General features: G+C 44.9%; 1 protein-coding gene across 1 annotated transcript; it reads left to right on the top strand.

Moving 5' to 3' along the window:
- The first annotated feature begins 5,972 nt into the window (after positions 1 to 5,972).
- On the top strand, positions 5,973 to 23,501 carry ipo5 (importin 5). The gene is made up of 26 exons (XM_086126753.1): positions 5,973 to 6,121; positions 11,564 to 11,644; positions 11,986 to 12,178; positions 12,270 to 12,372; positions 15,300 to 15,396; positions 15,482 to 15,586; positions 16,335 to 16,457; positions 16,543 to 16,663; positions 16,761 to 16,848; positions 16,930 to 17,036; positions 17,141 to 17,265; positions 17,343 to 17,432; positions 17,506 to 17,679; positions 17,756 to 17,974; positions 18,073 to 18,156; positions 18,232 to 18,364; positions 18,452 to 18,573; positions 18,941 to 19,037; positions 19,182 to 19,354; positions 20,487 to 20,598; positions 20,679 to 20,734; positions 20,805 to 20,927; positions 21,017 to 21,236; positions 21,996 to 22,224; positions 22,340 to 22,481; positions 22,555 to 23,501. The coding sequence occupies exons 1-26, from the start codon at positions 6,044 to 6,046 to the stop codon at positions 22,639 to 22,641; spliced, it is 3,282 nt and encodes a 1,093-aa protein (XP_085982879.1). The 5' UTR covers positions 5,973 to 6,043; the 3' UTR covers positions 22,642 to 23,501.
- The last annotated feature ends 9 nt before the right edge of the window (positions 23,502 to 23,510 follow it).

Genomic DNA, 23,510 nt, shown 5'->3' on the forward strand with positions numbered 1-23,510 from the left:
GTCCACTCCACACAGGAAGGCCAGGGCCTGGAATCGAACCCTGCACCTCAGCAGGGCGGAAGTGCTAAACAGCCAACCATCATGCCGCCCTAGTTGAAAATTAAAATGATGTATTTGTATTTGTTAATGCCTTTTAATATGAATCTTTCACTAAAAAATTGATTCTTTAAAGTGTTGTTATTCAATCATGGAATTTGATTTTCATATACATACCATTTAAAGTGCAACTACCATAATAATACAAGAATAGTGGCCCGGTGTCCCAGTGGTTAGCGCGTTGACCTGACAGTGCAGAGGGTGTGGGTTCAATCCCGGCTCCGACCTTCCTGGCGTTTGCATGCTCTGCCGTGGGTTACTCCGGTTTCGTCCCACTTTCTAAAAACATGAGTGGCAGGCTGATTGAACACTCTAAATTGTCCCCAGGTGTGAGTATGAGCGGGGATGGTTGTTTGTCTCTGTGTGCCCTGCGATTGGCTGACAACCGGTTCAGGGTGTCCCCAGCCTACTGCCCGAAGACAGCTGGGATAGGCTCCAGCACACCCCGCGTCCCTTGCGAGGATAAAGCGGATCAGAAAATAGATGGATGGATAATACAAGAATGAATTTAAAGCAGACAACGCACAACGCGTAAGCCGCCCCTCAGCCTGGGCAGGAGCGCTGATTTCAAAATAATTCACCTATCTCCTCTTCACTCATTTAATTGATTATGTTCATTTCGATTTACCCCTGCTTCTTTTTTGCTTTAACTTAATTGTTAACAGCAATAATTAGTTTGAAAATAATTACAGGATATTCTTCTTCTTCTCTAAATGAATGGATGGATGTTCATTCATCCTCCGAACCGCTTAATCCTCACTAGGGTCGCGGGGGTTGCTGGAGCCTATCCCAGCCGTCTTCAGGCAGCAGGCGGGGGGCACCCTGAACCGGTTGCCAGCCAATCGCAGGGCAGACAGAGACGAACAACCACGCGCGCTCACACTCACACCTAGGGACAATTTTCAGTGTTCAATCAGCCTGCCATGCATGTTTTTGGAATGTGGGAGGAAACCGGAGTACCCGGAGAAAACCCACGCAGGCCCGGGGAGAACATGCAAACTCCACACAGGGAGGCCGGAGCTGGAATCGAACCCGGTACCTCTGCACTGTGAAGTCGACGTGCTAACCACTGGACTACCGGGCCGCATTACAGGATATTGAAGATGAATTTTCAAAGAGTTTGTCGCTCCCTAGAGGCCACGGTGTCCTTAACATTTGCCTATACTGTACAGTACTGTACTGTAAGGGTGAGTACTGTATCGCCTAAGAGTGACATATTTGTGTGCGTGTATACACAGGGGTGCAAATATTCTTTTCATGTTTACTCACACGAGAACCAGGAGATTGTTTGGTACTCACTGTGGGGTCTTAAGTAGAGTCTTCCGCGATGTCTTCCTCTGTCACTCCCACTATCATCCGTTTCAGTTGCCAGCATGGTAAATGAAGTTGCTGTAGATCAGGTGTTGTTCAAACTCGACCTCAAAGGCCGATGTCCTGCCTGTTTGCCCTGTTTCAAACTCCTGCCTGTTTGCCATTTCTCCCTGCTAAAACACAGCTGATTCAATACTCTTATATATATATATATATATATATATATATATATATATATATATATATATATACACACACACACACACACACTATACAATACTTGGGTTGAAAAAATAACTAATTTGGGGTTACATTTGACCCAATTTCTCTGTTAAAAAAGGACCAACCCGCACTTGGATCAATTTGAGCCCAAAAAAAGGGTTACAGTGATCCCTCGCTATTACACGGTTCATTTTTCACAGCTTAATTGTTTCCCAGATTTCTTTGCGCAGTTTTTTAAAAAAATTTTTTTTTAACAATTCATTGTGTTCGGCATCCTGATTGGCTAAGAGACTGTAGACCAGTGGTCCTCAACTAGAAATGCTGTTGGTCCACTTTTTTTTTTTTTTTAACAAGACCAAGGTCCGGTCCCATGCACGGCGGTCATGGGGAGCAGGGCTATATGCCCATTTAGTATGGTCAAGCCAAGCTTATACAAATCAACACTCCTCACAACCAACCAATAATGGGGTGCATGAAAATAACAATTATTCACTTTGCCGGTACACAGCAAATAATGAGTGGTATTGTGTTGAGGCACAGGAACTCTTTTATTTTGTTAAGTTGTGCCTGCTTAATAATAGAAATAGCCCTTTTAGGGAAATACAGTAAGTCATTTTTACTTTAACTTTGTTAAACAGTAGTTGTCTTTTTTTCCCTTAATTTAACAAAAACAAAACAAAATACTCATTTTACCAAAATAAAGACTAAACATGAAAACAAAAATATCCTTTTCATTTGTACAATTCCCCTTTTCACATCCCCTCTGAAATCACTGAAAAATATATCAGAAGAGGAGTTAAGAACCATTTTAAATACTGACACAAGGGAGCACAGGAATGTGCAGTGCTGTTCTTCCACTGAAGGTGAATGCAATGTCTGAGGCATGCAAATATTTTTTGAGGACGCCATTGTGATGTTCATTTACCACGTTGCGGTGTTCTGCTGTTAAACAGCTGCAAAGATCCCCGGGTAGACGGGAGCAAACTGCACACAATCGAAACCTCCCGCGATTCGTCTTGTCTAATTGTCTGTGTGCGGCTCTCCTGGGCTGAAGCTGTGAGCACACTGTGGCGTCGCGCATGCGTCTGTTTCCTGACACAATCATCCATTTTGAATGCGTGTGTATTGGGATAGACGCGTGCTGACGCTTATGTATGGGCACACCTTAAGTTCAGAGGAGCCAATCAGCGCATCGTATATGCTGACGCTTATGTATGTTCACACCTTAAATTCAGAAGAGCCAATTAGCGCATCGTTATCGCCGACATGCCTGCTCAGCCAGGGTCTCCAGTCGCTGCTGCGGTTCTCTGCATTACATCTGTTAGTGCACGCAAAGAATACAACGGATAATTTTAACAAGCGATCGCGGTAATAATAATAATAATAATACATTTTATTTATAAGCGCCTTTCAAGACACCCAAGGACACTTTACAATAACAAAAAACACAAAACAATACGGGTTGAGCAGCGGCAGCCAAAACGTGCCAGCGTTCACTCAACCCGAAGGTCAGAAAGAAACCACAGGGGAGGGAGAGAGGGAGAAAAAAACCCACGCTCGAACTACCCTCATTTTGAGGATAATTTGAGTGAGGCAAAAAAACTCCTGCACAAGCATATGACAGTTACAACAGGTCACAAGACATAAACAATGAAGACGGTGAATCAAGGGAATGTATGAGGGAGGGGGTGATGGTGGGGGACTAGCTTCCGTGCATATTTTCATCAGGGGAAGGTCGAGATAGCAGATGTTGTTTTGGTAGCAGGCTGCCCAAGAATTTAAGACAGCCTTGAGTCCGTGGCTTATGTCTCTTTAGTGGCGTCGATCAGCCAAATCCATGATTTCAGTCAATATTTGTGCACGGATTCCAGTTTTCTCCAAGTTGTTGTCCATCCTGCTGTGACGCTCCAAACCCGCAACAGTTTGTGGTTGAGCACAGTCTGAGTCTGAGTGTTGGACATCCGCGTTATGCCATCCTTAGACCGGCAGCCTCGTCCAATAGAGTCGCTCCCGTCGGTTGAATTTTCGATAGATCAGGAAACTGCTCACACCAAACAGCAGCATACCTGTTATCGGAAGGCCGAAAATGTAGATGTCGTCCAAGTCCTCAACGGACAGTGTTGACAGGCACACCATTCTCCGCTTCCTCCAAGGATCTAGGGTGTACCCAGCAGCAAAAGTCCCCGAGGGGCAAGTAGGCTCCCCATTGCCTGCTCTTCTCATCGAGAAAATGTTGTCGATGGCATCGAGAGACCGGCCAACCAATTCCATGTTTGTTTTTAGGATGAAAATACGACAGGAGGCTAGGAAAAGTTAGACAAAAGACAGCACAAGGACTGAGTGGCGAGCAGGGAAGGGTGGAGGTGGGGTGGGGGACAGCGCAGAAAGCAAAAGCGTCCGCCTTCGTCGAGAGCCAAGCAAGAATGCGCAGATTATAGTCCAAAAATATAAAATGTAAAACGTAAAAATCACTTTATAATTTATTATTTTATACAATTTGCCGAGGGTCCGGACAGAGGAGGTCGGCGGTCCGGTCGTGGATCGCGGTCCGCCAGTTGAGGAAGACTGCTGTAGACCAACGTCAACAGTCTTTGGTTTCATTCAAGAGAGGTTTGTATTGTATACCTAAGTGCTTCTCACTTCTTGTAGACAAACATGAAGGCGGCAACAAACACAACAAATGCATACCTTTACTTAAATACATGTACTTTTCATCAGCATTTTTTGTCAGATTACTTTTTAACTTTTACTCCCTATATTTGAAAACATATGGACTTTATATTCTTTTGTCAAAACAATTACTTTATCAAACACCCTGGAAGACGACAGTGTGAAAAAAGAAAATCCAAGTAAGAACAGCAACAGATTCGAAAACGCAAGATGTTCCCCCTCCATGCGCCTTATTTAAGAAAATTGTTTGTTGGCTTTGGCAACAACAATCATTGGAGGGGAATGCATTGTTTTGTCACATGTCATCTTATAAAAACTTGTTTCAGTTGTTCGGAAACTCTCAGTCTCATCTAAAATATCACATAAGGGTTTGTTGTTGTTATCAATCGCTAATTTTGCATGTTTTGGTGACATTATCAGTTCACAATGTTCGCAAAACTATGGAAAAGCATTGTTTTATAAACATAAAAGTCTAGCCAACATCAAACGCTTGATTCAGAAACAACAACATGCGACACATAAAGTGATTTCTATCCCTCTCGTGATGTAAATTAGCAAAACATTTTGTGTGTTGGGTTTTTTTTTTTTTGCTACTGTACCTCTGCCATTGCTCAAGGTCGAAACCCAACACAGCCACTTGGTTTTGTTGGTGGCCCTGAGCTTCAAGAGCAATATTTTACTTAGATTGCCATCTACTGGAGAAAGTCATAAACATCCAAGTGGAGTTTCAAGCTGTCAGAAAGAACGCCCGTAAAAATGCAGTCAATCAATAAATCAAAATCTTTATTAAACCAAATAAATAAATAAATAAATGAAACATATTGAGACCAATGTCTCTTATTCAAGAAGGCGGAATACAGTTCACCTCATAACAATAACAATACATAATATACATAAAAGAACACCTACAGTACATAAAGTAGAAATGAAAAAGCATAAAAGAACACAGTCCAACGACAAACAGAAAAAAAATGTTGATGGACTACAATGCACCCAGAGTGTAGAGCAGTAAATACTGAGCGATTAAAAACATGGCCGGTGTAGAGCGCTTTAATTTTATTCCTTGATATGTTTGCATTAAAACGCCGTATTTTTTAATTAAAGAATACGACTGAATATTGTATATTTATCTAAGCACTATAGCTCCATCGTACTTATTTAGACGAGTAGGTGAAAAAAGTAACGCAGGAATACAACTCTGAACACAGTAATGCCACTAAGTAGAATGATGATTAGACATTAACCAGACATTGTATTATGGAGATCTACAATAAATATCATTGAAAATTTCGTGGGGTTTTTTTCTGCCGTTATTTTGACATATAAAATGCTTTGGTATGTTATGAGGATTTTTTGCTCTTTATAAGGATTTTTTTGGTAGTTTATACAGGTTGGCGCTCCGAAAGGTTGACAGGTGTGGTATCTATCTAACTATCTATCTAGTTTCGGTGAAACTCGCTTCTGTTTTCTTGTTCATATTTTACACATTTTCCCGCGATTTGGCACATTGTTTTGCGACTGGGAAAGGGACACTCACTTTTCCGCGTCGACGTCATCCAGTAGACGAGCAGAAATTATTTTAGCCAATGGCGCGAGTCTATGAGACAACTGATGGCCAATGGATGTTAAGAATAGTTGCTAAAATAAACCAATAAGAGGCCAGCTGCGTTGTGAGACTGAAGCTGGGACTGCCGGGCTCAAGTCGCCGCGTCTCCACCCGGCTGGTCTCTTTTGGATCTCTGCAATGGCGGAACAGCAGCAATTCTACCTTTTGCTGGGTAACCTGATGAGCCCTGACAACAATGTCAGGAAACAGTCAGAGGTGAGGATTCATTAGTTCCATTAGTTTTCACGCCTGACAAATGGGAGATTGGAGCTAAGTGGCGTGTCTTCTGTCGCCAAAGCTAACCGCCCTGCTATTGCTAAGTGTAGCCGCGCGTCATTTTGGTAGCCCACGTGCAATGTGAGCCAGCATTGGCTAGTGGTCAGCTAACACTACATTGCTAACCTGCTTGACCGTGTTGCGTAGTTTTGAACGCACGAGCAAGCTCAGAAACGTCAATCGTCTTCATGATATTCGCAGAGTCGCACTCACGCAGCCCTGTCCCTCTCCCCCCCCCCCCCCACACACACACATTCATACTCAAAACTCAAATGCACACGCGGCTTCGTATCGTTGCCAGTCGCTTGGATTGGGTGTAAACATGGGGCGGTGAACTAAAATCCTCAGCTGGTAGGGAAGCGAGGAGTCTAGCTAACGCTAGTGTACAGGAAGTAGCATGGAGCTACATAACGCGAGCTACTTCCCGGTGGCTAACTTACTTAGCAGGTAAACTAGCATTGTGCACTTGCACTAATCAGTGAATGGAATGTGAGGATCGTTTGATTGGTTTCCCCCCAAGAAAGTCTTTAAAAATAGCATTCGTTAAAAACAACACATTATTACGGAAGCAAGTGTAGAGCTATGCAAGAAACAAATGAATGGCCCTTGATAGGTCTGCTTGCGTGTGTAATTGCTGTATACATGGTACTCGTCTTGGTTAATGTTACCCAGGGGCACTCTGTTACACGTAATTGGGAGCCTTCTCAAATCATCCACCTGCCATCTTTATGACATTATCTCGATAGACCAGTTTGTTTTTAGTCGTTCTGTCGTCTTTAGTGCACAATGACGACCCGCCTGTCGCGCCGAAGCTTTGTTATTACGAATATTATGCCGGTCCTCTTGCAGCATTCAAGTTTTTTCCTCGAGCTATTTGGCCTTTTTTTTAACAATCAGCCATCGACACTGACGTCTTTCAAACATGAACTCTCAGCTTCAATGCAAACTAAAATAATCGCATTACATTCATTTGTTCCTCACGTCATGGCGATTTGTAATCAATTACATTCAACAAGTTGAATATATTCGCATGTACGTCCCGTGTGCATCGTGTCCCCTCTTTGCAGTCTGGGGCCCTTTTAAGTGTCATGCAGTCAGTTCCTATTGGAAGTGCTAGCCACATATACCTGGTCATCTTGCAGAACCTCATGGTCTTCTGTTGCTCGCTTTACATTGTATTTTCCTCACCTCAATGTTTCGATTGTGATTTAATATACAGTTATTTTTTTTCAAGGCCGTCTTCCAGTAGTTTTTAACAAACAAAAATTAATCTGTATTTCTACTAGTAGTAATGATAACATTTTGGCCTTATAGTTTAGGCTTCCGCTAAAATAAAGACAACTGAACTATACATAAACTCATTGAATACCACCCCTTTTCACTGGAGCAACCCCCTCAATCCCTCACATTTTACTGACTTTTGACTGATTTGCAAGGCCCACAGAATTTTCTGTTCTATGGCTATATATACATGCAACCTGTCAAAATAAAGGTGAGACTCTCTTCTTTCAGCGGGAAAAAAAAGTCCGTTTCTATCTTTCTCCGTTCGTTGGCAATCAGCATTAGAAAACTGCTAAGTTTGATGGGAAAGGCCGATTTTCTGCAGAAATCCAGAGAAAATGAGCTTTTTGTAAAAGCATGCATTTCAAGCATCATTTCAAGTTTTACACTATTTTTTGCTTTTGTGGCAGCTCAAATACCTCAATAATGTGTTCCTCCTACAAAAGAACATTACAAATAATGTTTTTGTAGCAAAATAATTTATTTGCACACAACAAAACTAGTGAACTATGAACAAAAGTGCAGCTGTGGAGAGGATGGTTTTTGGCTTCCATCCAGTTTGTCACCACATCGATTCATCCCACCACGTCCAGATGCACGACCTATAAATTATAGAAACATAAAAAGTTGCAAATATATCTTGCTGCAGAGTGAGGTACAATAATTTTATTTACCTTTCTTTCCACCACCAAAGCGAGGAGTCGTCATCATTTGGCTGCTGGTTGGACAATCTGTAATGTATAGAAGTATGTACAATTACCACACTTTTATTTTTCCATTTTTTTTTATTGTTGCTTTCCACATCTCTCACACACACGCATACATGCTCGCACACTGCTATTTACACCATTCATTCCACGTTGCTCAGCATCCAATTTGAAATGAAATGGAATATGAATTTAACACTAGTGGTTTTAGCAGAGCTGAGCGGACCAAATGTGTCCTGTTTTTTTTTTTTTTTTTAAACCTATGGTGACATGCAAGTCAGCGCATATTTTCATCCACATCTACGAGACTCATCAACCGTACATAAATGATTAGTGTTACTGGCAACTTCATAGTATAGCGGGGAATGTAGCGGTACATAAAAGTGACTGAGGAGGCATAAGAAGTGATGAAGTTTTGAATGGGAACTTGCAAGCTAGTCAGCAGTTACCTCCTCGTTCCAGCGGCTCTGGCGAGGACTCTCAGCTGCTTTCCGTTATGTCCGAAGGCACATATTCGTCCGACATATCGGGATCCAAATCGCTCTCCAATTCATCGTTTTCGCCGTCGTCTTTACGAGACGATTCCAACGAATCGCTGACGTGTGCCCGGCGTCGGCCATGCGAAGCAATGCAGCCTCTTTGCCGTCATCGCTGGAAGTCGCCGGGGAGACGATTTGTGGGCGATGTGGGGCATCGGGAGGCACAAAATGCTCTGCCAGGCGATGATCGCTGACGTGGAGCAAGTTCATCTTCATCAGATGAACTCGAAACTCGGCGTGAGCTATGCGGGCCGCGTGTAGCACGCCATGTTTGTGCAGGCCGACGTTCGTTTGACGGGTGCCACTTTCGATTAGTGACCGAAGCGTCATTTTCTCTTCCACACAAACACCATCTCATTTGTTGTTTTGTTTCGAGGACGCTTTTATACCGAAAAAAAATCATTTTTAGTCATTTCCTTTTCTCCATTGTTGCTCGTTGCTAATGTTCCAATCCACTATCCACTTACGCCCCTCCTTCACTGTACACCCTTTCTACTACTTCTGCGGCGTGATCCTGGTTGATTTTTGCACCACTGCCACCCGATGGCCATTTTTTTGCTATTTAACATTGCCGTCAAGCCTAATCCTGTGGTGAGAAGTTGCATCGGACTTGCACCCTCCCCCATGAAAACACGTGATTGACGTATTAATACGTCATGGGGAGGGAACGGCTATGCGCTAATTGACGTATTTATACGTCAAAGGGTGTAAATGAGTTAATAAGACGGTTTATCAACTTGAAACACAGTCGTTGACTGACAAAACATTTGGATTTGCAGTCTTTTAAGCGTTCACTATGACAACAAAATTCTACCAATATAGATCCCCATGCACATACACAAAATAAAGCCAACCAACAGAATCATCTTTTTTTTTTTTTTTATCTCCCCCAAAAGCGCAGCATTCGCGATTTGAAAATTGCGTTCTACGACATTACAATGCCAATGTGAGAAAATTAAATGTAGTTTTAGAACATGAGACATAAAGCAGACAGTTCTATTTGAACTGGTGTTGTGGTAAGAAAAAAATCTTTAGAATCTTATTAATTCAGTGTTTTGGTTCCCTTTCTAATGAGTCACTCATGTTTCAGTTGTAAACTTGTGGCGGCATGAATGAACTATTATACAAATGTACAGAATCCCGTGTGTGTGTGTGTGTGTGTGTGTGTGTGTGTGTGTGTGTGTGTGTGTGTGTGTGTGTGTGTGGGTGTGGGTGTAGGTGTGGGTGTGGGTGTGGGTGTGGGTGTGGGTGAGAAAAAACAGTGTTGTTCCAGACATATTCACCTTGTCTTAAAGCATTTACGTAAGATTGTTTTTCACTGCAGTTCCAAGTGCCCAACTCACGATTTATGCTTGGTTTAGTCCTGGCCCAAAATGAGGCAGAGGTTGTACCTTTCTGCTTATGCTGTGAAGCCCAATGGTTCAAACAACTTTTTATGTGAAACACTCCCATGTATTTTATTAGTGAACTTATTTTTAGTTTAATTCATATCTTATTGAAATTTAAAGTATAAATACAGTAACTCGAACTATTTTGATGTGTCTCCGGCTAATATTGTGGTTGAACAGATTTCAGGTCATCATCCCGTTATCGGGAGCAAAAAATTTCAGGTCCCTATTTTTCATCTTCTCAAAGGTTCTCGTGCGCACATTGTAGTTAAGTGGCTCCTGGTCTGGCCCATCAATGGTCACATTGCAGCTGATGTCCTAGTGACTCGCTTTGAATTTTGCAAAGAGGTGTCATAACCTTGGGAAATGTTAAATTCTCAAGTCAGAGCTTGAGAAACATCCGACATAACGTAGAGTGAAAACGGCATGGAGAGGGGGGGGGTAGGATCTTAATGGTTGTTCCCGGTATTTTCAGCTCTAGGACACGGGACACTTGCCATACCCTGACGTGGTGAAGAAGGCACAGTGAAGCTCCACTCCTTTTAAATCTTTGATTGGTTGAAAGTGGTAGAAAAATGTGACTTACGTTTTTTTCTTTCCCTACATGATCAATATGAAGTTGAAATAAAATGTTACTGCCAGATATGCTTCACCTGCATGTCGCCTCCTCCGTGGTGACTAATCCAATTGCAGGGGTGTGGCCTACTTCCCGTCTAAACCAGCGGGGAAAAGGCAGCAGCCTCCCTTCTGTTCAGTCACTTAGCAGCTTTTGGCGGCAACTGCAAGGCAATCTTGGGCTGGCTCATTGCCGTCATGCCCTCTCCTGCATCCTACCCCTACAGTAGGTACCGAAAAAAGTGCAGTTGGTAAGGTTGCGAGTTTTGGAATGGTCCAGACCTGAATCAGACTGTAAATCTTTAGATGATGCCCTCGCATCCCGACAGGGTTTTTGCAAGGAAGAGTTGTCAAAGTCTTATGTGTGTCTTATGTGTTTTGTTGTGTTATTTTGACTTCAAGATGGCGCCGCGAGAGTGGCTGCCTTTACAGCAGCTCCTATTTATTTTGTTCTTCTTCTTCTCATAACTTTGCTGCTATGAAGTGGGAATTTCTCCATTGTGAGACTATTAAAGGTTTTCTTATCTTAAATGATGCCACATCACAATGTGCCACACTGATTGTCCTAAAAGATTGAGTGCAGCGGCAAAGTAATCGTTTTGAGGGCGCCCATATTTTTTATTGCTGTTTAAAAAAAAAAATTTTTAAACGGAACATTTTGTTGTGCTGTTCACATTTCAAAGAGACCATTTCCAATTTGAATCAATGTATTTTTGTTGTTGTTTTGGCGATGCAGTGGTGCATATCCCAAATGTGGCACTTAGGGAAAAGCAAGCTGAATGACTTGACTCATGGGGTGAAAATCCAGCCTTGCATGTCTCCCTCTAACCGCTGCCCGTTCTGTATTCCCAGGAGACCTATGACACCATCCCTGGTCAAACAAAGATCACGTTCCTGCTTCACGCTGTCAGAGATCCATCTGCCGCAGAGGAGGTGCGTGTGCATCTGTACCCTTCAGAGAATGCATGCGTTAAACAGTTTGGTGGCACCTGGAGGCCTCTCACCTCGGCCACGACAACCGCTTGCGATGGATCAGTGCTTTGGTATCGGGCCACTTGCGTGGATCCCAAGTCTTCCTCCCAGCCGCTTGGTGCCTGCGGATAGCACACCTTGAAGCTGATATTTTTAGTCTTGAAATGGAAGAAGTCCGAGAGGTGCTCCATCCGGTCCGGGAAGAATGCTGCTTAGATTGCTAAAGTGTTGGTTATGGCAAAGATTTAGCGGAGAGGGGAAAAATGGAATCATTTCTTGTATTTTTGTTGGCCAACCACCAGGTCAGACAGATGGCAGCAGTGCTTCTGCGCCGGCTGCTGTCGTCCTCCTTTGAAGAGATCTACCCGGGCCTCACAGTTGACATGCAGACGGCGATCAAAACTGAACTTCTGACCAGCATCCAACAGGAGACCTCACCAAACATCCGCAAGAAGGTCTGCGACATTGCGGCAGAGCTCTCCCGCAATCTGATCGGTAACGTTTGAACACTTCTAGCTTAAGTTCCAAAAATCACATGAGGACATCATGTTTTGGATGATGTATATAAATTGTTGTGTCAATCTAGATGATGATGGGAACAACCAGTGGCCAGAGGTTCTTAAGTTCCTGTTTGACTCTGTCAATTCGGACAACGTTGGCCTGCGAGAAGCTGCCTTGCACATATTCTGGTGAGAGTCATTCTCTTCAATGAATTGACTGCAGACTTGTGTGAGATTGATCATCATGTTTAGAAATAGGGCTGTACAATACATAAAAAAAAATGCCGATATCGAAATAGCGGCCCATGCAATAAGTTTCTTCCTAAATTGAATTGGACCAGTCACACGCAAATTTAGATGTGCATCGCCAGCCAAACAGAGTTGAGTGTTATCTGGGGTAGCGACACACACACACATTGTTTATTTTGCCACATTTAAGACTTATCGACTGTTAATTTTGTGCAGTATGTGACCAGCCCGACACATGAACAAGGTCATATTTTAGACCTTGTCCTTGCTTATGGTCTACCGGTGTCAAATCTGGAAGTCCTTGAAAATGGGATTTCTGATCACATGGCAGTTTTATTTGACGTAGTCTTATCGCATGCTGCTGTGAAATCTGCCGCTCCTAGTTTTAAACGCCAAATTTTTAACCCTCGCACTGCTAGTCGTTTCTCTGATGCCTTTAATAACCTTTGCGTACCCTCGTCTAACACAGAGGAACTCACCTCTTGATTCAACTCATGCCGTGCCATCCTGGATTTGGTGGCTCCTTCAAAAACTGTGCTCCCAAAACCTAAACCCGAGCCATGGTTTAACGACATTACCCGCGCAGCTAGGCAGGGGTGTCGCAAAGCCGAATGCAAGTGGAAAAATGACAAATTGCATGTCTCTTATCAAATTTGGAAAGACTGCTGGCGTAACTACCAGCTCACAGTAAAAGAGGCCAAAAGAGAATATCTGTCGGACCTTATTCAAGCTAACCGTCACAACCCACGCGCACTATTTAAAACGATAGATTCTGTACTCAAACCCCCTCTGCCTACTTGCTCGGATTCTTCACCCGAGATGTGCAACAGATTCCTTCAGTTTTTCATTGATCAGGTCTCTACAGCTAGGACTCCGGTCTCAAATACCGCATCTGACCCCTCTGTCCATGTTCCATGTTCAGCTGTGCTAAATTCTTTTGAAACTGTGTCCTTGGCGCTTTTGGAGGATGTAGTTCGCCAGACGAAGCCATCTGGCTCCCCTTGCGACTCTCTTCCCCCGCACTTCTTTCAGGAGGTTCTCCCGAGTGTTGGCGCATCAGTCTTGGATATCATCAACAGCAGCCTCTCTTCTGGTGTAGTTCCCCAACAGTTTAAACATGCTGTGGTCCAACCCTTGATCAAGAAACCTGGTCTTGATCCAGATGTGCTGTCAAGTTTCAGGCCCATTTCCAAACTGCCTTTCATTTCCAAAACTCTGGAAAAAGTGGTGCACATGCAGTTGAAAATTTTCTTGGATGAACATAACATCTTGGAGGTCTTCCAGTCAGGTTTCAAGACGATGCATAGCACGGAGTCAGCCCTGTTACGCGTTTCTAATGACATCCTCCTGGCAAATGACTCTGGAGACCACGTGTGTCGAGTTTTATTGGACTTAACTGCAGCATTTGATACAGTGGATCACAGTATTCTGCTGTCTCGTTTGCAGCACTTGGTGGGCATTGGCGGCAGTGCTCTTGAGTGGTTTAGGTCCTATTTAGCTGACAGAACCTTCTGTGTCAGCCTTGGCTGCTCTGAGTCACGCACTGCTCCCCTGTCATGTGGTGTTCCACAGGGCTCAATTCTGGGGCCTCTGCTGTTCTCGCTGTATCTGCTCCCATTGGGTTCCATCTTAAGGAAACATGGTATTCCCTTCCACTGCTATGCAGATGACTGCCAGATCTATGTCCCACTGAGCAAGAAAGACACCTTCTCATTAAGGCCACTCCTATCCTGTCTGGAAGAAATCAAAACCTGGATGGCACAAAATTTCTTGAGATTCAATGAAAAGAAGACAGAGGTGATATTGTTTGGTCCCAGTGGCCCTTGTACATTCCATCCTGTAGACTTGGGCCCCCTGTCTCCTTATCTTAAGTCAACAGTCTCAAACTTGGGCCTTAAACTGGACAGTGATTTCAAACTCGATTGGCAAATTGGTGCCGTTGTTAAATCCAGCTTCTTTCACCTTAGACAGCTGGCCAAAATAAAACCTCTCCTCTCACATGAACACTTTGAGACAGTAATTCATGCCTTTGTCACATCCTGGCTCGATTACTGCAATGCCCTTTACTTTGGAGTCAGCCAGTCCTCCATTAAGCGCCTTCAGCTGGTCCAGAATGCCGCTGCTCGCCTCTTGACTGGTACTCGTAAGAGGGAGCACATAACTCCTACTCTGGCATCCCTTCACTGGCTCCCCATTCATTTTAGAGTTATTTTCAAGATCCTCTTATTTGTTTTCAAATCTCTGAATAATCTCGCGCCACCTTACCTCTCTGAGCTCATCCGCCCCTACACACCTGCCCGGCGCCTCAGGTCTGTGGACCAGACATTATTAGAAGTACCAAGAACTAAACTGAGGCTCAGAGGGGATCGAGCCTTTTCTGTTGCTGGTCCCTCTCCCTGGAATGACCTCCCACTGAACATTCGGCAAGCCTCCTCGCTGCCCATCTTCAAAACCCTCCTCAAAACTCACTTGTATTCTTTGGCATTCGACTCAGCATGACTTAGATTTGTTCTTGGTTTTACTGTTTGGTGCTTTCTACCGCCTGTATTACCGATTTGTCTTACTGTTTATTGTGCATGTTAAATTGCTCCATGTACAGCACTTTGTATGCAGCGATGGCTGTTTGAAAGTGCTCTATAAATACTGTTGACTTGACATTGGACAAAATCAATAAATCATCGTCATCTTAAAAATGTCATTTCTTTTGGTACATGTTAAATAGTGCTATATTTGACAACCTTCGCACATGTTTTTGCAATATCGTGCAGCACTAGTTTGAAAGCATTCTGAATTGTGAGACCTTGTCTTGGGCGGATGCCCTTAAAACGTGTTTGACTTTTTTTTTTTTTGGTCTTGCTTGGTTTCAGGAACTTTCCAGGAATCTTTGGTAACCAACAGCAACATTACATGGATGTTATCAAGCGCATGCTTGTCCAGTGCATGCAGGATCAAGCAAACCCTCAGGTAAAATGTGGCCAACCTTTAGGTCAGCCGTCATTGCCGTTTGAAAGTGTTGTGATTTAGTCGATGTTTCTTTTGCTCCCTTCAGATCCGCACACTGGCCGCCCGGGCTGCATCCTCGTTTGTCCTGTCCAATGAAAGCAACTCAGCCCTGCTGAAGCATTTCGCCGATCTCCTGCCAGGCATCCTGCAGGTCAAGACTCTTGACCGTTTTTCCTTCACTCATCTATTTATATCCCAAAAGAGTGTTGTCAGATACTGAGACCATTCTTGCATCAAGTACCGCTGTAGGTACTGAATCGACACTATCGCAAAAGCGGTGGAATAATATTCCACAGCTTAAATAACTTCAATTTATTTGGATTTGTATTCATTCAAACAGTTACTCCAAGGATACCAATTAGAATACAGTGATCGCTCGCTACTTCGCGGTTCGTTTATCGCGAGTTCAGTGCATCGCGGATTTTTTCAAACATATTAATTAAAAATTTTATTTATTTATTTTTTTACATATACATGGAGTACAGTACTGTATATGTTGCTCTATGTGACTCGCTGTTGTTTTGCAGCTTCTCGCGGACTATAAATTCTTTTTTTTTTTTACCTGTTTATGTTAATTGGACGCTACTTCGCGGATTTTCGTTTATCGCGGGTGGTTTTGGTCCCCATTAACCGCGATAAACGAGGGATTACTGTACTGTTAATACAAATTTTTTCAACACTTTGGAACAAATGAGGAATATACTCAACCGTATTCAACACTGCTAATAATTTTCTATGTATCCAACACTTGGCACCAAAAGATTTTAAGTCTTTAGGGAGGATAAAACAGCCTTTCATGTCATATGCCAGTTTGGGTCATCTACTTTATTTCATCTTGTGAGGGGAAATAAAAGAACCACCTGGTGTATCAACATGGCGTCCTTGTTGCCTCTGATCAGGCAGTGAACGAGTCCTGCTACCAGGGAGACGATTCGGTCCTCAAGTCTTTGGTGGAAATTGCGGACACGGCACCCAAATATCTCCGACCGAACTTGGAGGCCACTCTGCAGCTCTGCCTGAAAGTGAGTTGGGGGAAGCGGGCGGCGTGAGTTTGGCGCCGTTCTCCACGCTATGCTGCTGACTGCAGCGCCCGCCGTGTTTCTTCAGCTCTGCGCGGACGGCAACTTGCCCAACATGCAGAGGCAGTTGGCGCTCGAAGTCATCGTCACCTTATCGGAGACTGCAGCAGCCATGTTGAGGAAACACACCGACGTTGTGGCTCAGAGTGGTGAGTGGTCCTTTATGACATGCTGGATTGTTACCCATCCTTCAGACCATCATACAGACAGACCGCAGTCGTCAGGAACTGATCTGTGTGTGTCCAGTGCCCCAGATGCTGGCTATGATGGTGGACCTAGAAGAGGATGAGGACTGGGCCATGGCTGACGAGCTGGAGGACGACGACTTTGACAGGTGACATTCATGTCGCTGGCAAAACGAAAACCTTCTTGCGGCACCGCCCACTGACATGTTTGCTCTGACACCCAACAACAGTAATGCGGTAGCGGGAGAAAGCGCGCTCGACAGAATCGCCTGCGGTCTGGGAGGAAAGATCATTTTGCCGCTGATCAAGCAGCACATCAGGCAGATGCTGCAGAACTGTGAGTACATGCACATTGACGGACGGGGGCGGCAACTGTGCCACTTGCGGATGCGTTCCCCTGGAATTCAATGAAGCTCGACTAAAGCTAGTGTCGCTTTCTAGCTGACTGGAAGTACCGCCACGCCGGGCTGATGGCGCTGTCGGCCATTGGCGAAGGCTGCCACCAGCAGATGGAGGCCATCCTAAATGAGACCGTCATCTCTGTACTGCACTTTTGCGCAGACTTGGTAAGAAGTCTTTCCTCTTGGAACGATGCTGCCGCTTTTTAACCGGGGTGAACCAACCAAACATAAATCCTCCTCAGCATCCACGGGTGCGCTACGCCGCTTGCAACGCTATCGGACAAATGGCGACCGATTTTGCACCCACTTTCCAAAAGAAGTTTCACGATAAGGTAAAGTCGCGTGAATTCAAGTGAGCCGGACCACTCGAAAGCCATTGTGGACTCCGACCTTCCTCCCTCCCAGGTGATCTCCGCACTGCTTCAGACCATGGATGACCAGAGCAACCCCCGAGTGCAGGCGCACGCCGCCGCTGCTCTCATCAATTTCACAGAGGACTGCCCCAAATCCCTGCTCATCCCTTATCTGGACAGCTTGTTGCAGCACCTCAATGTCATCATGGTCGCCAAGTTGCAAGAGGTAAACCAAAATCTTCTTTTCGTTTCGTCTCGACTCGGCTTCAGGTTCTTTAGAGTTCTTTCTTCCCCCTCCCGAGTTGTTCCAAAAGGGCACCAAACTGGTCCTGGAGCAGGTGGTGACCTCCATTGCCTCTGTGGCGGACACCGCCGAGGAGAAGTTTGTGCCATACTACGACTTGTTCATGCCCTCGCTCAAACATATCGTGGAAATTGCGGTGCAGAAGGAGCTGCGGCTCCTTCGGGGCAAGACCATTGAGTGCATCAGCCTCATCGGTCTGGCTGTCGGCAAGGAGAAGGTAAATGCAACAAGTGCGTTCGGAGAGGAGTCTGATGCCGATGCTGCGTGTTCCCTCGTTTCGGTTGTCCGAACCAAGCTTTTCTTCCTTTTTGTTAGTTCATGCCAGATGCCTACGCTGTCATGCAGCTGCTTCTCAAAACCCAGACTGACTTTAATAACTTGGATGACGACGATCCACAGGTGAAAAGGCATGGCGGTACTCAAAACTGTTTTAAGTTGTCTTGTTCTAAAATATTTATCTTGATTTCTATCAAGATCTCGTACATGATCTCGGCCTGGGCCAGGATGTGCAAGATCCTGGGAAAGGACTTTCAGCAGTACCTCCCAGTGGTGATGGGTCCCTTATTGAAGACTGCTTCCATCAAACCTGAAGTGGCTCTCCTTGACAGTAAGTTGGCTTCCTGCTCACGCTGTGGATTAAAAACAATTATTATTTTTTTTAGTCTGAGGTTACACTGAGCATTGTTTCTCGTAGCCCAAGATATGGAGAACATATCAGAGGATGATGGCTGGGAGTTCGTCAACCTTGGAGACCAGCAGAGTTTCGGCATCAAGACCGCCGGCCTGGAGGAGAAGTCCACCGCTTGCCAGATGCTGGTAAGCATCTGCTGTAATGCAGCGAGTACTTGTCAAAGTATTGGTGCCCGTTGGTGACCATATGATGGACCAATACAAAAGGTGACTCATATTTGTAAAATTAAACAAAATACAAATTGGAAAAGCCGGTCGTCTACCGGTATACTGTGATGACTGTACAAATACAAGAGTATACTCTCACACTTTTAAGAATTTTTTGTTGTTGTTGATACCCATGTTATTGTTGTGCGAATGTCACATAAAAGCATAATTTAAAAAAAAAAAAAGCTTTGTTAGAGTTTGTGATGTGACAACATGTAAAAGTCCGACAAGCCAGGTTTTCGAGTCACCAGACATTGCCGTTGATGAGCTAATGTTTGTGTTTCAGGTGTGTTATGCCAAAGAGTTGAAGGAAGGTTTTGTAGAGTACACTGAACAAGTGGTGAAGCTGATGGTTCCTTTGCTCAAGTTCTACTTCCACGATGATATCCTTGTTGTTGACCCGTTGGATATTTTGCAAAGATTTTGAAAAGCTCTTCTCCCAAAAAGCGTTGTATGTAACCAAATCATTTCAACCGGCCGGGAAGAGGAATGCTTTTTAAGGCGTTCGATTTCCTCAACTGAGTCACGTGTGCGAGTGGCAGCGGCGGAGTCCATGCCCCTGCTGTTGGAGTGCGCACGGGTTCGGGGGCCGGAGTACCTCACCCAGATGTGGCTCTTTATGTGCGACGCCCTCATCAAAGCTATCGGGACGGAGCCAGACTCGGACGTCATATCAGAAATCATGCATTCTTTTGCCAAGGTAAGAAACCGGAGTCCTTTCACTGCAAGGAATGCTGTTCTGCTGGTCCGTGTGTATTGTGCCCTCCCTGAACGTGCAGCCTTTAATTTGGTAAATGGCGAGCGGGCCGCCCCATGAGCGGCAAAGTGTTTTATTTTCTCATGGAAACATTTGCAACCGGGGCAGATAAAGAGGGGTTTTTTTTGGGGGGGGGGGGGTTAAATACAGGGGGTGAATAAATTTATCGCATTCCAATCAACATCACACTGTTGTAGAATGATTTATTTTTAATAACAACCACTTTTGCTTCATTTTGGACAGTCGGCAGGCTTTGTGTATTTTCTTCATAGAATGTCTCAATAGGTTCAGTGCTTAAGAAAGGCAGTCCACATCATTTGTTTCGTGAAACAAAATTGAAGTGAGAGAAAAAGTGCCACAGGTTTGTTTGCCTTGTTTTTGTAATCTGATTTATGATTTATTGATTCATGTTCACGCCACACTTTGGCAGAATTGTGTGAAGTCGTCATCGGAAACATTAAAGAGTGCAAGTCAAAGTGTCAGGAAGTTGGCAGCTGTAATTCAAGTACCGGTAGATAAACTAACATTAATCAGATTGTTTTCTTGAAATATAAATTGATTTATTGCTTGTGTTGGTTTGAAAACAATCATCCATTTTCCGATCTGCGTTATCCTCACAAGGATCCCGGTGGGGTGCTGGAACGTATCCCAGCTGTCTTCGGGCAGTAGGTGGGGTAAACCCTGAATCGGTTGCCAGCCAATCGCTGGGCACACACAAACAACCATCCGCGCTCACACTTACACCTAGAGACAATTAAAGGTGTTCCATCAACCTGCCACGCATGGTTTTTGGAATGTGGGAGGAAACCGGAGTACCCGGAGAAAACCCACGCAGGCCCGGGGAGAACATGCAAACTCCACACAGGGGGGCCAGAAATGAACTCTGCACCGTGAGGTCGACGCGCTATCCAGTCGCCCACCGGGCCGCCTTTGTAAAGAATCTCAAGAAGATAACTGCATATTAAATCACAATATCGAAATGGGGTTTCCCTTTCAAAATCGCTCAGCCCAGCCAAAATATTTACCGGCGCGTTCAATAGATGAACAGTATTCTAACCGGCGCTTTCTTCTCTAGTGCATTGAGCTGATGGGTGACGGCTGCCTGAACAACGAGCATTTTGAGGAGCTGGGTGGCATTTTGAAAGGCAAACTGGAGGAACACTTCAAGAACCAAGAGCTGCGGCAGGGTGAGGCTTCACAGGCGGCGACTGCGTGTTCTGCTGCTTCCTCGACTTACTCTTATTGACGCCACACTTGCACCTTTCAGCCAAGAGACAGGATGAAGACTACGACGAGCAGGTGGAGGAGACCTTGCAGGATGAGGTAAAGGTTAATCGTAGGCTCCGTGAAACTTGGCGGGCGCAGGCATAATAGAACCCCTCCGGTCTCCCAGGATGAGAACGACGTCTACATTCTGACCAAGGTGTCAGATGTCCTGCACTCCGTTTTCAGCAGTTACAAAGAGAAGGTACTCCCTTGGTTTGAGCAGCTGCTCCAGCTCATCGTCCAGCTCATAGTACGTATTCGTCCGTTTGGATCACCAATGAAGGATTGCATTGCGCCTTGATCCTCGAGACCATTCACTGACTGAACGTGGTCCTTCAGTGTCCAAACAGGCCCTGGGCTGACCGACAGTGGGGGCTGTGCATTTTTGATGATGTGGTGGAGCACTGCAGCCCATCATCCTTCAAATATGCCGAGTACTTCCTGCGGCCCATGTTGCAGTCTCTGTGTGACTCTAGCCCAGAAGTTCGCCAGGCGGCCGCCTACGGAGTTGGTGTCATGGCGCAATACGGAGGAGAGAACTACCGGCCGTTCTGCACAGGTATTACTGGCTGTATATTCCTTTTGTGGCTGGTATGCATTAACCCCCCCCCCCCCCCCAAACATGGGGCACAGTTTTTGTCCTGCAGATCGATGCAAAAAAGAGCGCACGGTCTGTAATTTCAATGTGCACTTGCAATGCCTGATTGAAACAGCATGAGGTGTTGGTGCGTTGTAACAAGAATTTTGAACAATGGTGGAGGTGAAGATCACTTTGAATTGGGTTGCCCAAATTTGTCAGATGACAACTCTGAGGATCTGTTACAACCGCGCGGCGGCACTACATAAAGCCGACGCAACTAATGACAATTGCAGGTTTTAGAGATTGGTCAAAATGATCTTGTCACTGCTTAAATTAAAAATATTATTGAAGTAATTGTGGGGAGGGGGAAATAGGCACGCCATTCTCATGTGGTAACGCGGACCATTACCAAATTGTGTCCTACATATAAAATAGGATTCTGTGTAGTTACAAAATTTCATTTCTTACTAACGATAGTAAATATTTGTATGAAAAATACATCTTGACCATAAATATCAAATCAGTGTGTGTTATGACAATGTTTTCATGACTGACTAATTCACATGCTGCCCATAACCTCTTTGCACTGTCAGTTGCCCGGTGCAGATGATTTTAAAAACTGTGTAGACAGGTTTGCACATTTGCATTTAAGCCGGGCGGATGTCCATTTTCCAATCAGGATCATTTCTAGTGACAGATGTCGGTTGTCACAATGTTTTCCCCGTTTACACCCGCCAGAGGCCATCCCCATGTTGGTCAGAGTCATCCAGGGAGCTGATTCTCGCTCAAAGGAGAACATCAACGCCACAGAAAACTGCATCTCTGCTGTCGGAAAGGTCATGAGGTTCCGGCCCGAATGTGCCAATGTCAATGAAATTCTCCCCCACTGGATCAGATGGCTACCTCTCAATGAAGATAAAGAGGAGGCTGTCCACACATTTGACTTTCTGTGTGATCTCATTGAAAGGTATTGATGGCATTCAATCTGCACATCCCCGCCCAAGTCACGTGACAATTGGAAAAACGGACATCTTGAAGTGATGCTTTTCCCTAAACTGCCATCTTGTTTCCGCTTCACACAGTAACAACCCTATTGTCCTCGGACCAGACAACTCGAACCTGCCCAAACTCTTCCTCCTCATTGCTGACGGGGTGGCAAATGAGTCGGTGAAGAGCGAAGACGCTTGCAGCAAACGTCTGGCAAACGTGGTGCGTCAAGTACAGGTGAGCTCCGCGTCTGCCGCTGTTGCCTGTTCGCCCCTCATAGCGTGACGGACACTTGGCTTTGTTGTCCAAGGTTTCGGGAGGATTGTGGTCCCAGTGTGTCGCGACGCTAAGTGAGACTCAACAGAAAGCCATACAAGATTTACTGAATGCCGCCTGAGCCTCCTGGTCAGACTTCGCACCCTTCAAGCCCCTGACGAAAAGTTGACTTTTCCCCACACACACTCCTCCTCTTGATCTGCAGGATGTAGGATGCTGGCTTCACCCTCCCGACCACCCCACCTCCCTCCGGGCCTATTATACACACTGCACTCAATTGACTGGAGCAAAACTTGAGGACCCTGACGTCAAGGCCTAATTTATCTCCTCAAGCTCGGTGTTTGTTTCCAACCATTCCCTCAAGTGTGACTTGCCTCTGCCCAGAGACTGACGTTCAAGTGCACTAATAAGGATTGGGCGGGTGCGGGCTTACTTTTGGGAGAGGGTGGCATGGGACAGGACTTTCTATTGGACTGCGCAGCTCATTGAGTTGAAAATGCACATTGGGCAATCACTGCCTGCATTCTGTGAATTTCTATGATCCCCGACCTCCACACCCCCCCACCCCCTTTTTTTTGGTTCCTAGTTACCTGGGGGGAGATGATCTCTGTCAGAGGGGATGTTTCAAAAGTAATGGCATGTTTTAAGTGGGCTAACTATCGTGAATTTACTTCTTCGGGTAGTCGGTGTCAACTTAGCAGCTTCCCACCCTATCCATAGCCTTACGGTTTGCTGTTCAGATGAATAAGTAGGTTTTGTTTTTCTCGAATGTCAAAGCACCACTTTTAGGTAGAATCAGGAAGGGAGGGGGAGCTCAACCTGTCGTTGGTCACTGCCAACCAAGTTGAAGTCTAACCGCTTGTAGATTATTGGTGCGTGCTAACGTACTCTTTGCTATTATGGTGTTAACCCTTTACAGCCCTGCAGGTATGTGAAATTTCACAAGTTACCTACAATAAAATGACATTGACAATTCTGAAAGGTTTTATA

The sequence above is a fragment of the Hippocampus guttulatus genome, chromosome 1 (genome assembly GCF_054856545.1).
Source record: "Hippocampus guttulatus isolate MCC_2025c chromosome 1, RoL_Hgut_1.0, whole genome shotgun sequence".
NCBI lineage: Eukaryota > Metazoa > Chordata > Actinopteri > Syngnathiformes > Syngnathidae > Hippocampus > Hippocampus guttulatus.

Bases quoted from the DNA above. Each gene is read 5' to 3' on its own strand.
- ipo5 (XM_086126753.1), top strand. From the start codon at position 6,044: ATGGCGGAACAGCAGCAATTCTACCTTTTGCTGGGTAACCTGATGAGC. The intron at 16,664-16,760 runs GTGAGTGGTCCT...GTGTGTGTCCAG, and splicing joins CGACGTTGTGGCTCAGAGTG to TGCCCCAGATGCTGGCTATG. The intron at 20,928-21,016 runs GTACGTATTCGT...GTGGTCCTTCAG, and splicing joins AGCTCATCGTCCAGCTCATA to TGTCCAAACAGGCCCTGGGC.